Source organism: Maniola hyperantus, chromosome 9 (genome assembly GCF_902806685.2).
Source record: "Maniola hyperantus chromosome 9, iAphHyp1.2, whole genome shotgun sequence".
Taxonomy (NCBI): Eukaryota; Metazoa; Arthropoda; class Insecta; order Lepidoptera; family Nymphalidae; genus Maniola; species Maniola hyperantus.
In genome coordinates this window covers 8,914,292-8,928,588 of record NC_048544.1, presented here as the reverse complement: position 1 = coordinate 8,928,588, position 14,297 = coordinate 8,914,292, and the positions used below count along the sequence as shown (strand labels likewise).

At 38.8% G+C, this 14,297-nt stretch overlaps 2 protein-coding genes across 3 annotated transcripts in view; one reads left to right on the top strand and one right to left on the bottom strand.

Annotated features, from left to right (window-relative positions):
* LOC117985639 (calcium release-activated calcium channel protein 1-like) overlaps window positions 1–14,297 on the top strand; it is a 61,628-nt gene that overhangs the window by 28,014 nt on the left and 19,317 nt on the right. Inside the window, exon 2 of one of the 2 annotated variants that reach the window (XM_069500783.1) lies at window positions 8,555–8,609. In XM_069500783.1, coding sequence (XP_069356884.1) covers window positions 8,574–8,609 — 36 coding nt within the window. In that variant the 5' untranslated portion in view covers window positions 8,555–8,573. Of the gene's footprint in view, window positions 1–8,453; window positions 8,610–14,297 lie in introns of those variants that run through there. The other variant, XM_034972415.2, reaches the window with a different exon arrangement.
* LOC138402772 (uncharacterized) lies at window positions 4,377–6,269 on the bottom strand. Its single transcript, XM_069500778.1, has one exon. The coding sequence runs from the start codon at window positions 6,132–6,134 to the stop codon at window positions 4,707–4,709; it is 1,428 nt and encodes a 475-aa protein (XP_069356879.1). The 5' UTR covers window positions 6,135–6,269; the 3' UTR covers window positions 4,377–4,706.

Sequence of the window (14,297 nt, the reverse complement as noted above, 5' to 3'; positions counted from 1 at the left end):
AAAACACTCCTTGGTAAATAATCTTTCAAAGTTAGCAAAGGAACGACCTATTAGTAATATTATTATGAATATTGTTTCAAATAATAATAAATTATATTTTCTCACCTAAAAGCTCATTTTCACTTGCTGATTGTGATGTTTGCAGCTGTGTACAATAGTTGTGGTCATTATATATATTTTTGGAAGCATAATAATTATGATCAAGGTCAATCTTCTCTGATCCTGAAAGTAAATTAAACATTAATCATTTTAAAATTAAAGGCCAAAATTAGTGCTACGCAGTGGTAAGATGATTCAGGCATAAAGAAATACATTTTCTTCGGTTTGATTGTAAAATGTATGCTAAAGAAGGTTGTGATACATTGGACAAAGCAACTGGACTGTGATTAGAGGAATGATATCAACAATATACAATACACAAAGCCATGAAAACTTACTAGTACAAATTTCTTCAGAATCATGCAGTGGAATGGATGGAGTACCACTGAGGATCTCAGATTGCAGGAACAAAGTAGGAAATGCTGTTACTGCAAGACGAGATTTTTGTGTCACAAAACGGTTTTCAAAGTGCGACACACTTGAGACTTATTTTTAAGATCTATTGTACTTTTACTTCGCAAAACATCATAATTTATATACTTAAGCCACTTTTTGAGTCTTTTCTCACACAGCACACTGGAAACTTATGTAATATAGCGTCTTTTCGCGTACTATTACAATCGGGAACACAGCACCACTAGAACAACAACTGATAACAAAATGGCGTCAGGCAGTGAACGTGTGTTATTCTTCTTCTTCTTCTCTTAATATATGGCTTTTTCCAGTGCCATGTCAGCACAATGCACTTTGCCAGTCTCAAGTAGCTTGAAGGAGACACAGAGGAGATTGGCCGGTAAAAATGTGCAGTTAAGATCTTAAACTGTTTACTGTAATAGAAGGGTTAATTTATTGTTAGTACCATAATATAACTATTACATATAATATTACAACTGGGATCACATAGACAGACACACACATGGGAAGGTCAACAGAGAGACATAGATACACAAATTATAGCTTTAGTTTGTTAATTTTAAAAAATTTACATAGATACTTAATATAAGGACTATACACTAACATTAAAACACATTCAACATTTAGAGGGCGGGGAATTTTAGGAGGGAGGATATCGTAAAGTTTAAAGGGGAGTTTGGGACAGGAGAAGAGTATGTGGGAGGCTGATCCTTCGTCTAGACCACATTCACACAGGGAGTTGTCACGCACTCTTAATTTTGACAAGTGGACAGGGGTGGAGGCATGACCAATTCGTAGACGGCTTATAGTAGAGGTAACCCAGCGATCCGATTTTTTATGAAAGAAGAACCAAGGCCGTCGTGGAATGTTAGGTTGGATAGAAGCATAATGCTTACCCTTGATAGAAATCGATTCAGCATATTTTGAGTTCCAAGAGCTTTCCAAATCAGTTTTTGCTAGGGAACGGAAATCTTGGGGGTGGTTTATGAAATGCTTCATAGTACCCATTTCGATCGCAAGTTTAGCGCTAGCGTCGGCAGTCTCATTGCCGGTGATTCCGGAGTGGCCCGGGATCCAGGCCAGTGTAACATTTAGGCCTTTCTGTTGGCATGCATATAAAGCCTCCCTGATCCTAAACACGATAGCTACTCTCACCCTACTACGGAAAGGGTTATCCTTAAGAGCTTGTAGGCAGCTTAAGGAGTCAGTCAGTATTAAGGCTTGTCTTATGTTATGGGCTTCAACGAAAAGGACTGCTTCTAAAATGCCAATGGACTCTCCTGTGAATACTGAAGTTTCTGGGGGACACTTAAATTGAATGCTAATTTTGTATTTTGGAATCCAGCATGCTACACCAACGCATCCATTCTGGGATAGTTTTGAGGCATCAGTATATATTGTGAGAGAATCAGGCCAGTCGTTTTGTAAGATTTCATTAAATTTATGATTGGCCTCATTTGCATCTTTATGGATACCTACATTTACAATTGGGAGTTTACCAGTCAAGCTTTTATAGGGGGAAGAAAACAGAGGGAGTCTGGGAGATGAGTCAATTGGATGAGGTAGGGAAGTAAATTTGAGGAAACTTTTTAAAAGAAAGGGTTTATCCTGGTTGGCTCTGACAACACAAGACAGCTGTCGAAGGCTGTCCAATAAAGGGTTCGAGGAAAGCTGCAAAACTTTGCTGATAAAGCGGTCACATAAATACTGGCTTCTTATTTGCACTGGGGGATCAACACATTCAGCTTGTAATGTATTGGTGGGGGAAGACTTCATGGCGCCTAGTATAATTCTTAAGCATTTGTATTGAATTTTGTTTAGCTTTTCTGTAGCCGCTTTGTTAATAGGATCTAAAGTAAACAGGCCATAGTCTATGTGACTACGAACTATGGCATTGTACAAAAGTTTTTGGGAATACTGATGGGATCCCCACCACACCCCTGATAGTGCACGGAGTATGTTGATACCATTTTCACATTTTCGGCTTACATATTGGGCATGAGCTGCACCATTGAGTCTTGAGTCAAGAATCAGACCTAAGAATTTAGCTTTATTTTCAAGAGCAATGTGTTGATCATTGTAAACAATATTGGGGTCTGGAATGATTCTTTTCCGGGTGAAAATGACGGCCTTACACTTATCGGTAGACAGAGACAGACCATGATCGGATAACCATTGGCCTAGATAGTACAAAGCAGAGTTGAGACTTGTCGAAATACTCTCCATGGAAGTTGAGCTAACGTAGAGAGCAATGTCGTCAGCATATTGTAGAATGTTACAGAAATTTACGACAGATAGTTCGAGATCATGAGTGTAAATGCTATAAAGCAGTGGACTGAGGACCGAGCCCTGAGGGAGACCTTTCCAGATGGTTCTGGGGGGAAGAGAAGATGAAGAAGTTCTCACCAGAATGTTTCTGTGTGAGAGAAGATTGCAAATGATACGTGTAAGTCTCGGCGGGACACTCAGCTGTTGCAACTTGTGCCTGAGCATTGGGAGAAGGACATTATCATATGCCGACGCTACGTCCAGGAAAACACCCACTAGGTACTCTCCTTTAGCCAGGGCTGTTCGAATATCCGTCGTAATGATTCCAAGGCTATCCATTGTGCCAAGACCCTTTCTGAAGCCAAATTGGGACCTGGCCAATAAGTCTCTACTTTCCACTATCCATTCCAACCGGTTTTTTACCAAGTGTTCCATAACTTTAGCCAAAGTGGACGAAAGAGCTATGGGACGGTACGAGTTGGGGTCTAGGGGGTCTTTGCCAGGTTTCCGTATTGGGATTATGACTTGAGTCCTCCATGGTTCCGGGATGAATCCTGTTAATAGAAACCTGTTTATCATATCAAGGTAGCAGTATTTCGCCTTATCATTAAGATTTACAAGGAAGGAGTACGGAATACCATCATTTCCTGGGGCAGAATCCTTCAGTCCGGAGAGAACTCCCTGAAGCTCAGCAAAGGTAAACGGGGCATCCATTTCATCGGGTGATGATAAAGGAGTAAGAGTAGGGAAGCTACTCCCACAGGGGACGTAGGGAGGGGCGAGCTTATCTGCAAAAGCTTCCAACCAGGAGCTTGAATCATTGGATGGTGAGTCGTTAAGCGACTGGGAGTTTCTAAATCTTTTAATCTTATTCCAAACAGAAGAAGAAGGATATCGAGGGTCTAAGGTTTCACAAAAAGATACCCAACCAGTTTTTTTCTTCTTAGACGTAAGTCTCCTAGTTTTAGCATTAATACGCTGGTATTCCAAAAAATTACTCCGGGACATATTCATCGTGTAGGAAATTTCTGCTTCTTTACGTTGTTTGATCATTTTTGTACATTCATCATCCCACCAGGGGGGTGATGAGTAGAAATCTCGTTCAGTTTTTTTGATAGTAAAATGGAGGTCGGCTGATGATTTTAAAATTTTGACAAAGTTCTCATAGTAAAGTTGATAGTCTCCATCGTCCTCCAGGCAAGGGAGGGCGTCAATAAGCATGTCAACAGTATCAGCAAATGCAGGCCATTGAGCTTTAGAGAGCTTATGTTTAAGGAGAGGGTTAGGATTTATGACTGGGATGGACCTGCGGGCCAAAGAAAGAAGGACAGGGAAGTGATCACTGCCATGCGTACTTGTGAGGGTTTCCCAGGAGATAAGTGAGGCTAGGGAGGGAGAGCAAAGAGATACGTCTATGGCAGATTTTGGGTTTTGATCTGGGTATACTCTTCTTGTCGGAGAACCGGTGTTGAGAATACAGACATTAAGCTCATCAAAGATTTCCAACAAGAGAATAGCAAACCCATCACATGAATGAGATCCCCACGCTGTGTGGTGAGAATTAAAGTCTCCCATCACTACAACAGGGGGGGGGAAGAGCTGCAATGATAGATTTAAGTTCTGGAATAAGTGAAGGAAGGGGATGTGGAATATATAAGGAAAGAAAGGAAATGTCAAGGACTCTCGCAGCTACAGCATTAATCTGCTGACTGTGAGGGGGAAGGGTTATGGAAGAATAGACGAGGGAGCGCCGGATAAGTATGGCACTTCCTGCATACCCATCATCCCTGTCATCCCTAAGACAAGCAAAACCTGAGACCCTAAAATGGGAACCTGGCCTTAGCCATGACTCAGAGATGGCAAGAATAACAGGTTTGTATTCATTTATTAATAGAGCTAATTCATGTTTTCTACTGCGCAGGCTTTTACAGTTCCATTGCATTATTTTCACTAAGTCCGTTTTGTAGGAGAGAAACGATTTTGAATAAAATTTGGGCTGCGTTGGGCGGTGATGTTTGATTATTGAAATTTTCTATGATATTTACTAAAGATTTAGTTAGGATGGAGATTAGGTTATCATTGTCACTGGTGTTATGGGTAAAACCCTGATCATTATTATTTATGGCAGAACCATTATTGACGGAGGAGGGGGGTGTACCAATGATATTTTGGTGAGCTCGCCTGTCGTATCCCTTTGCTACGGGTGCTCTGGGGCGAGGACTACGGGTAATGGTTTCCCGGTAGGATCTAGGAGAGGTAGTATTGTGCTGTGAGGGGGTTTTAGGACTAGGCCTGGGAGTATATGTAGGAGGGGCAAACATTTGCTTCGTCATTTCAGCATAGGATGGCCTACTAGGGGGAAAACGGGATGAGGCTTCACTGTAGGAAATGTTATCTTGGGACATGGCCTTTTTGATAGCTTGTTGTCTGTTATGTTCTGGGCAGCTTTTATCTGTGGCTAGATGCTTACCCGTGCAAAGTACACACATTGTATTGTCCGGAGTGGTTTCACAAGAATCACCAGTATGTGGCTGTGTGCATTTAAAGCACCTAGGCTTGGAGCGGCACTGGGTCTTTATATGCCCAAACCGGCAGCAGTTCAGGCACTGTATCGTAGGGAATATATAGGTTTCTACTGGGAGTGATGTGTGATAGGAATACACTTTCGCAGGGAGCATCTGCCCCCTGAAAGTAACAACAACCGACTGGGTCGGGATCCAGGCCACTACGCCATCTACAACTTGTTTTCGGTTCAGTCGTCTTGCCTTAAGAACTTCCCCACAACCAGAGGGGAGCTCGAGGGATTCAACGAATTCGTCGAGGTGCCAGTCAACTGGTACACCTCGAACCATTCCCATCCGAGTGACGTTGAATGTCGGGATATAAGCTTTAAATTCTGCTGCTTCAATTACTGGGTTGGTGAGAAAACTATTCGCAGCTTCTGCACATGAGAACTCTACCGAGACTTTATTGCGGCCGGCGCTTTTCACTCCATCGTTAACTATGGATCGGATCTTGTTTTTAAATAAAAATTGACCAAATTTAATTGCCCTGAGCGCGGTGCCAGCCGAGGGATCAGCTACAGCTCGGGAAACGTAGACAATAAAGGGGCCTGAGTCTGTTTCTAGGTACTTCGAGGGGGCTTCGGAAAGAGACGGGTGGGTATAAATAGATTGGACCGAGGGGTGTGCGGTTGCGGGGTCAGGTATAGGTTTCTTTGCTGCAGACGGGGGGCTTTCATCAGATGGTCGTTTACGGCCCGCTTGGGGGACCGATGTTGAGGGCAGCGGGGTAGTTTGTACTTCTACATATTCCCCTGGGTCAGGAGGAACGTGGAGGGGGTCGTCGTGCATGCTTCCACAGCCTGGGAGCTCCTTGGGACAATCACAAAACAAATATGCTTACCAACACCAACTATTACACTAAAAAAAGCACAAAAACTACACCAAAACTCTCACTAACACGTGCGTCCGTCAACGCTACGGGCAAAGTCCTTAATCAACGTGTGTTATTGTATCGTTCTGTGGTCGAATCTGTCAACTTCTATTTTGCTATTCGCATTTGTAAGGGAACGGAATTTGTATGGCCGTGAACCGCCCGTGCTTTGGTCTTTGACCGACGGATGATTTTTGCATTTTGACAATTGATTTGACATTGACGTTTGGCATTTGCAGCAGCTAAGCTTAGTGTTTCCATTTATGATTTTGGTTTTACCCGAGTTTCTGTAAAAATTCGCCCTATACCCAAAAAAAATAAAATTAAGGAAAATTTAACCCCCGACGCGCCATTTTTTCTTTTTGTGTCAAATTTAATGTCAAATGTACGATTTCAGTCCTTATTTTAAAGGCAAACTTTACTTTTGACATACCTAAAAGCCAATAATTGGGAATTGAAATTACTTTTGACATGACAGTTAACTCAATGGCGCGTGAGGAGTAATTTTGTAGGGACTAACTATACACTGTTTTAGAGCACGTTTTAGAACTAGGTACATCGTTTCATGTTTTTAATACCTATATCATCTCACTTTTCAAAATTTTGGGAATCTTGTGACAAAGAAGGTGTTTGGTCATCTATTTCTTCCATTTTCAAACATTTAAAATTTAGAATAACTCTCTGCCCATATCTACACTAAATCAGCTAAATAACCTTATTATAAATGCGAAAGTTTGTTTGTTTGATGGTTTGTTGGTTTGGCCTTCAATCACGTTGCAACGGAGCAATAGAATGACGTGCCTTTTGCATGGGTATAGTCAAATACCTGGAGAGTGACTTAAGCTACTTTTTATCCCGGAAACCCAGAGTTTCCGCGGGATTGTTAAAAACCTAAATCCACGTGGACGAAGTCACGGGCGTCAGCTAGTATTATATAAAAGGAAAAGCTGAATGACTGACTGACTGATCTATTAACGCACAGCTCGAACTACTGGATGGATCGGGCTGAAATTTGGCATACAGGTAGCTCTTATTAGATTATGACACAGACATCCATTATGAAAGGATTTTTGAAAATTCTACCCCCTAAGGGGGTAAAATAAGGGTTTGAAATTTGTGTAAGCCACTAAGAAAGGATTTTTGAAAATTCTACCCCCTAAGGGGGTAAAGTAGGGGTTTGAAATTTCACGTGTCAATTGACAATTTAAAAGTCACGTGGACGAAGTCGCGAGCATAAGCTAGTTACTACATAATTAGCTATGTAGTAATTATTATACCTATTAGAAGTGAACTGAGATCTCGCAGTATCCCGTGATTTCCATAAGATAGGTTTAACTATATAGTAACCGAAATCACCCTTAATCGTTGTCAACTTAAAATAGCCCTGAGCCGAACTCTACATTAGTCGTTTCGCCATAAAATAAGGCGAAACGCCTATAAGTGAGAACACTGGCTTGAAATAAGACAGCTCGACGATGACATTGACGTTTATTTGCTTGGCAGTGCACAGACTAAAAATCTTACAGGTGATCTCCATAGAGTAAAGTAATCTCTGAAAACTAAGGCTTTAACCACACAAAGCGGTTCTGGACTTCAGCCAGGTATACATAATATTAGGAAAAACCCGTGGGAAAAACCTTTTAAAGAAAAACTGCACAAATAAACGATAATTTATTTATTTATTAGATCTTCTATTATTGGAAATATATTAATAAAACTTAAAGCTAGCTTGTCTCATTACTATACAAATCATGCCCACGTGGAATGGTGTCAAGAATACTGACTGCATTTCTGTGCTGGGCAGCCAGGCTGATCCGTTGCGCAAAAATAAGCCAGCCCTTCTTCTTCCCTTGTCACCGGCTATTAATCGTGGTGTAATGTCTCCTAAAATTTTCTTTGTATACCTAGACTCCATGTCCCCAGGGTCACCACGGAAAACGGACCAAAAATGTAATTCTCGATAAGAGAGGCATAGTTACCTACTTGCGCCTATTATTGAATTAGATTAGACTGAGTTAGTTTTTATTTTTATTTTTATTAGTAACTACTAGTTTTTTTTTTTTTAATAGATATAGCGAGCAAACGAGCAGGCGGGTCACCTGATGTTAAGTGATTACCGCCGCCCATGAACATTTGCAGCACCAGAGGAGCCGCCGATGCGTTGCCGGCCTTTTAGGAATTTGTTGGTCCGCCCCTTGAATAACCCCATGTTATAATCTAGTTGCATTTTGTATTAAAATGTACACATATAATATTTTTTTGAATACTGTAATACCTATATAGATAGGTACCAGACTAGGCATTAGGCACTTGAACTGAATTTTGTTTTATTTTTCAGATAAAACGATGAATCGGTGATGATCACTGCAGAAATGTTTGAAACACAAGATAACGTAAGTACAAAATTATTGTATCTACTTATTTGAAATAGTTTTTACTCTAAAAATGGATTCTTAAGCAATGTTTTATCAAAATCAGTTTAATGAAAGTTTTTTTGTAGTTCGATTTTAAAACTCAAACTACTTAAATACTTATCTTCAAAGGAAGATAATAGACTAAGAGCCAGCGCGTGCCAGACTTCGTTATTTTATAAAAGCTGAAAGTTTCTCTGCGTATTGTCCCCAACACAGGGAGGAACGATCAGCGACTATGAAGTTTGAATCATGGTGGCTTTAGGAGATGACAGTTAATAAATGTGTAAAAAAATTTACGTCAAAGTATCAACTCTTTATATTTTCTCCGGAACAGTATTCGAAATCACGTCTAACGTTGCCAGACTTAGTAGGGTAGGTATGGTGGCAGCCGTAAATTGTTAAAGTTTAAGGGTGTCTGGCAGGTGGTTGCACTTTAGGTGGAACACGCATAGATCTATGTGTGTGTTCCATCGTAGCGCCTAAACTACTGGGCCGATTATGATGAATGAGTTATGAGGTGTCAATTGATTCATTGTTGTTGTGTATTATAACCGATGCTTACATGATAATGAATTTGAAATAAGAATATCAGCCGATGTATACCTACCTACCTACTTATTAGGGTTCCGTACCTCAAAAGTTTGTTTTTACAATCACTTTGTTCTCTGTCTGTCTGTCTGTCTGTCTGTCCGTCTGTCTGTCAAGAAACCTACGGGGTACTTCCCGAATCCCGTTGACCTAGAATCATGAAATTTGGCAGGTAGGTAGATCTTATAGCTGACATTTGGGAGAAAATCTGAAAACCGTGAATTTAGGGTTACATTAAATTTAGGATCACACAAAAAATTTAAATTGTGGTTATGAAATAATAATTAGTATTTTCAACTGTCGCAGTGAGATAACTATATCAAGTGGGGTATCATATGAAAAGTCTTCACCTGTACATTCTAAAACAGATTTTTATTAATTTTTATGCATCATAGTTTTTGAATTATCGTGCAAAATGTCGAAAAAATACGACTGTAGTACGGAACCCTCATTGCGCGAGCCTGACTCGCACTTGGCCGGTTTTTTTTATAATAAAACTATTGTTCCAAACAACTCGTATTTGTAATATTTGGCCTCAAGGAAATACTTCGTATATGTAGAAGTAGTTGACCTAAAGATTTAATGGCATACAGTTATCCGGAAGGGCCTTAAAAGTAACGACCGATAGTAGCCATCTAGGTCATACGAGAATAAACAATAAATTGAGGTATAGATACCTATACCAAACGTGACATGCGCGACGTAGTCTGAGCAGCAGCGTGATATTATGTATTACTGTGAACGCCTGTACGATTCTGTAATACCTCAGAATCTATATATATATAAAAGGAAAAGGTGACTGACTGACTGACTGACTGATCTATCAACGCACAGCTCAAACTACTGGACGGATCACGCTGAAATTCGGCATGCAGATAGCTATTATAACGTAGGCGTTCGCTAAGAAAGAATTTTTCAAAATTCAACCCCTGAAGGGGTAAAAGGGGTTTGAAGTTTGTATGAAACTCTGTCAGTTTTGAAGTGTCTATAAAGAAGTTTTGTAGTTAATATTTTTGCAATTAGCAGTATTACATATTTTATTAAGCTCATATGTTAAAATCTCATAGTTAAAGATCAAATCTAAGGGTGTAAAATAGGGGTTTAAAATTTGTGTAGTCCACACGGACGAAGTCGCGGGCATAAGCTAGTATAATATAATAGTACTGGTAATACACAGAATTGATGATGTACCCTTCTACGCGTACTCTCCATGATTTAACAATTAATACCTATAGTACGAAAATTTTGCGACTGTTGGAAGCTCTTATAAGAAAACTTTAATAAAAACGATCACGTTGATAAGTATTTGAATATGTGATTCTGATTTTTGAAGTTTTAATCCAAATTCTTCATGAAATAGGAACACCATTGGACATACAAAAAAATTAAAAAACCGACTTCCAAAACTACCTACTACAAAGTAAAAAATAACTTTTGTTTCTACATGTGTATGTATGTTGAAGTCGGGCGAGTTTCACGCTTTATTTCTAGTTCTTTTATTATGCTCGCCCGACTTCATACATACACACACATGAAGAAACAAAAGTTATTTTTTACTTTGTAGTGGTTTTGGAAGGCGGTTTTTTTTGTTTATTTTTAATTTTAAACTTTTTAGTATAAGATCGTCATTGCTTGGTACCTTAAGTATCAATTCACCAGCAAAACTTACGAAATCCACACGGCTTAGGAGTTCCTTGCACCTTGTAGCATCAGGATTGAAGAGCCTGAGGGACTCGAAATTCAATAACAAAGTCTATGCTCGGCATTTACAATATTATTTCACCAGGAACAGCTCCTGAATCTCTATAGTTTAGGACTGCTGTACCATGCAAAATCAGGTTTGAGGAGTTCAGACTTGGAGTGTAATCATGAAGCCGTTGCTTGATACCTAAAATATCAATTCACCATCAGAAATTGCCGAATCCCCACAGCTTAGGAGTTCAGTACCTTGCAGCATCAGATTGAGGAGTTGGATCCAGAAATTTTAATGGGGCCACCACGGAAACTTCCTCTGTTGATTAACCTGTTGTTTTGTAACCTGTCATTTGTGTTTCTGTGGTGCAATAAAGTATATACATACATACATACATACATTAAAAAATATATTTGCAAATCAGTCCAGAAACCTAACTAATATATAAATCTAATAAAATTACTCTCCAAACTTCGATAATAGTATTTTGAAAGACATAAATAAAAACCTAGGTAGAAACCTAGACTACTTTTTATCCCGGTAAATCAAAGAGTTCCCACGGGATTTTTAAAACGTAAATCCACGCGGATGAAGTCGCGGGCATCAGCTAGTAGGTATAATATAATTATAGCTATAACCTTGTACCTAAGTCTTAGTAAGTTTAAGTTGATAATTATTCTGGCTAACTCCCTGTAATATTTTTGTGAATCAATTACCAGGAACTGCATGCTAAAAGCTTTTCAATAAAATGCAAGTTCATTATAGTAGGTACAGTCTGCAACAATGCTAGGTATGCACCTGTCTATAGTCGCTTGTACTTGCGGGTGCAAACCTAGCTTCGTTGCAGACCCTATACCTATTTAATAAACTTTAATGGAACGGTTCTAGTATAATTTGCAATTATAGCAAGCAGCATCGTGTTAATAAATCAAAGATAAGAGAAATAGTACAAGATGGTCAAAGTTTTTCCCCTTCGTAATAATGACGAGGAAAAACTTCGACCGCCTGTTACTAGCGCCTCTGATCAATAAGGCTCAGTTCTATACACATCGAACCTGACTCCATCTGACCGGAATAAAAATAAACAATCAAGTAATTTGAAAGGTAAAAAAAAAAAACCCCGACTTGCACTGCATCTTTTTCAGCCCGCACAATCCGCCATCTCGATTATTTAATTTTATTTAAGTACCTACCCAGACACTCAGTCCATTAAGAAGAATCTAATGACGGACGTAAATTTATCAGCGGACATAGGAACCAATATTACACATACCTACAGGTCAAACAACTAATTATAACCGTATAAACACCTAGTGACTTAATAAAGTATTAAGTGATAAAGCTCCTTTTGGTCTTCACCGCAGTCGAGTAAAAAATATTGTTTTTCCGTCGGTACGACGCGAGCGCCCTGAAAGTTGAAACCCGCCCTGGCTACCCTAGGCAGAGGGCTGGAAAGCGGGTGAGACGCTTTTCACGAGTCCAAGTTAAGTTATCCAATTGCTCTAAATGAACGGAAAGTTCGTAGGTTCAAAGTCAAAGACAACCTGTTGGCCCATTGTGGTCAAAGACAATTAGAAGAGAATGATAGAAATATTTTTAATTTTTATCGAAATAAACTTTTGCTAAGTACCTACTTTGAATCGACAAATGCCTACCACTGGTTCGGAAATCGGAATGCTTAAGAACCAGCAAGAAACTCGGCGGTTGCACTTTTTGAATGTTCAATCTACACTAATATTATAAAGAGGAAAACTTTGTTTGTTTGTTTGTTTGTTTGTTTGTTTGTTTGTTTGTTTGTTTGTTTGTACTGAATAGGCTCAAAAACTACTGGACCGATTTTAAAAATTCTTTCACCATTCGAAAGCTACATTATCCACGAGTAACATAGGCTATATTTTATTTTGGAAAAAAATAGGGTTCCGTAAGATATTTGGGTTTTTCGGACACAAGGTGTAAAAAATCAACCAGAAAAGTTACTTATTTTGCGTACGCTGCCTGAACTATAAAAGATAGAACCATAAAATGTTCTAATTAATTGTAGATCTTATAAATATCTACAAAAAAGTCCGCGACACACTATACCCATCTATGTCGAGTGAGGCACAGCAACCATTTTTTTATTTAAAAATCTTGAATTTTTTTTGGACTACATTTAAACGCGTTTATTTTACTCATGCTATTAATCCTTATCAAAATAAATGATTTCATCACTAAGAACAGTTTATGGAGATAATATTTGGTCTTTGAATGATTAAAATTGGACGTTTGGTTTTGAAGTTATGGCGAAATTAAAATATTACGATTTCTGCTGCACGGCCCGTTGTATTATATTATATACTAGCTGATCCCCGCGGCTTCGCCCGCGTAGATTTAGGTTTTTAAAGATCCCGTATAGCCTATGTCACTCAGGAATAATGTAGCTTTCTACTGGTGAAAGAATTTTTAAAATCGGTTCAGTAGTTCTAAAGATTACCCCCTACAAACAAACTTAACGACATTACCTCTTTATATAATATAATACAACGGGCCGTGCAGCAGAAATCGTAATATTTTAATTTCGCCATAACTTCAAAACCAAACGTCCAATTTTAATCATTCAAAGACCAAATATTATCTCCATAAACTGTTCTTAGTGATGAAATCATTTATTTTGATAAGGATTAATAGCATGAGTAAAATAAACGCGTTTAAATGTAGTCCAAAAAAAATTCAAGATTTTTAAATAAAAAAATGGTTGCTGTGCCTCACTCGACATAGATGGGTATAGTGTGTCGCGGACTTTTTTGTAGATATTTATAAGATCTACAATTAATTAGAACATTTTATGGTTCTATCTTTTATAGTTTAGGCAGCGTACGCAAAATAAGTAACTTTTCTGGTTGATTTTTTACACCTTGTGTCCGAAAAACCCAAATATCTTACGGAACCCTATTTTTTTCCAAAATAAAATATAGCCTATGTTACTCGTGGATAATGTAGCTTTCGAATGGTGAAAGAATTTTTAAAATCGGTCCAGTAGTTTTTGAGCCTATTCAGTACAAACAAACAAACAAACAAACAAACAAACAAAGTTTTCCTCTTTATAATATTAGTGTAGATTATATAAAGAGGTAATGTCGTTAAGTTTGTTTGTAGGGGGTAATCTTTAGAACTACTGAACCGATTTTAAAAATTCTTTCACCAGTAGAAAGCTACATTATTCCTGAGTGACATAGGCTATACGGGATCTTTAAAAACCTAAATCTACGCGGGCGAAGCCGCGGGGATCAGCTAGTTTACAATAAATTTAGATAAGGTAATAGGTACAGTACGCAACAGAAAGTAATGTACATCGATCTTTAGAAGGAGATAGCAGATTTGTAGAGCGTTGTCTCTGTCGTTGAGAC

Bases quoted from the DNA above. Each gene is read 5' to 3' on its own strand.
- LOC138402772 (XM_069500778.1), bottom strand. From the start codon at position 6,134: ATGCACGACGACCCCCTCCACGTTCCTCCTGACCCAGGGGAATATGTA.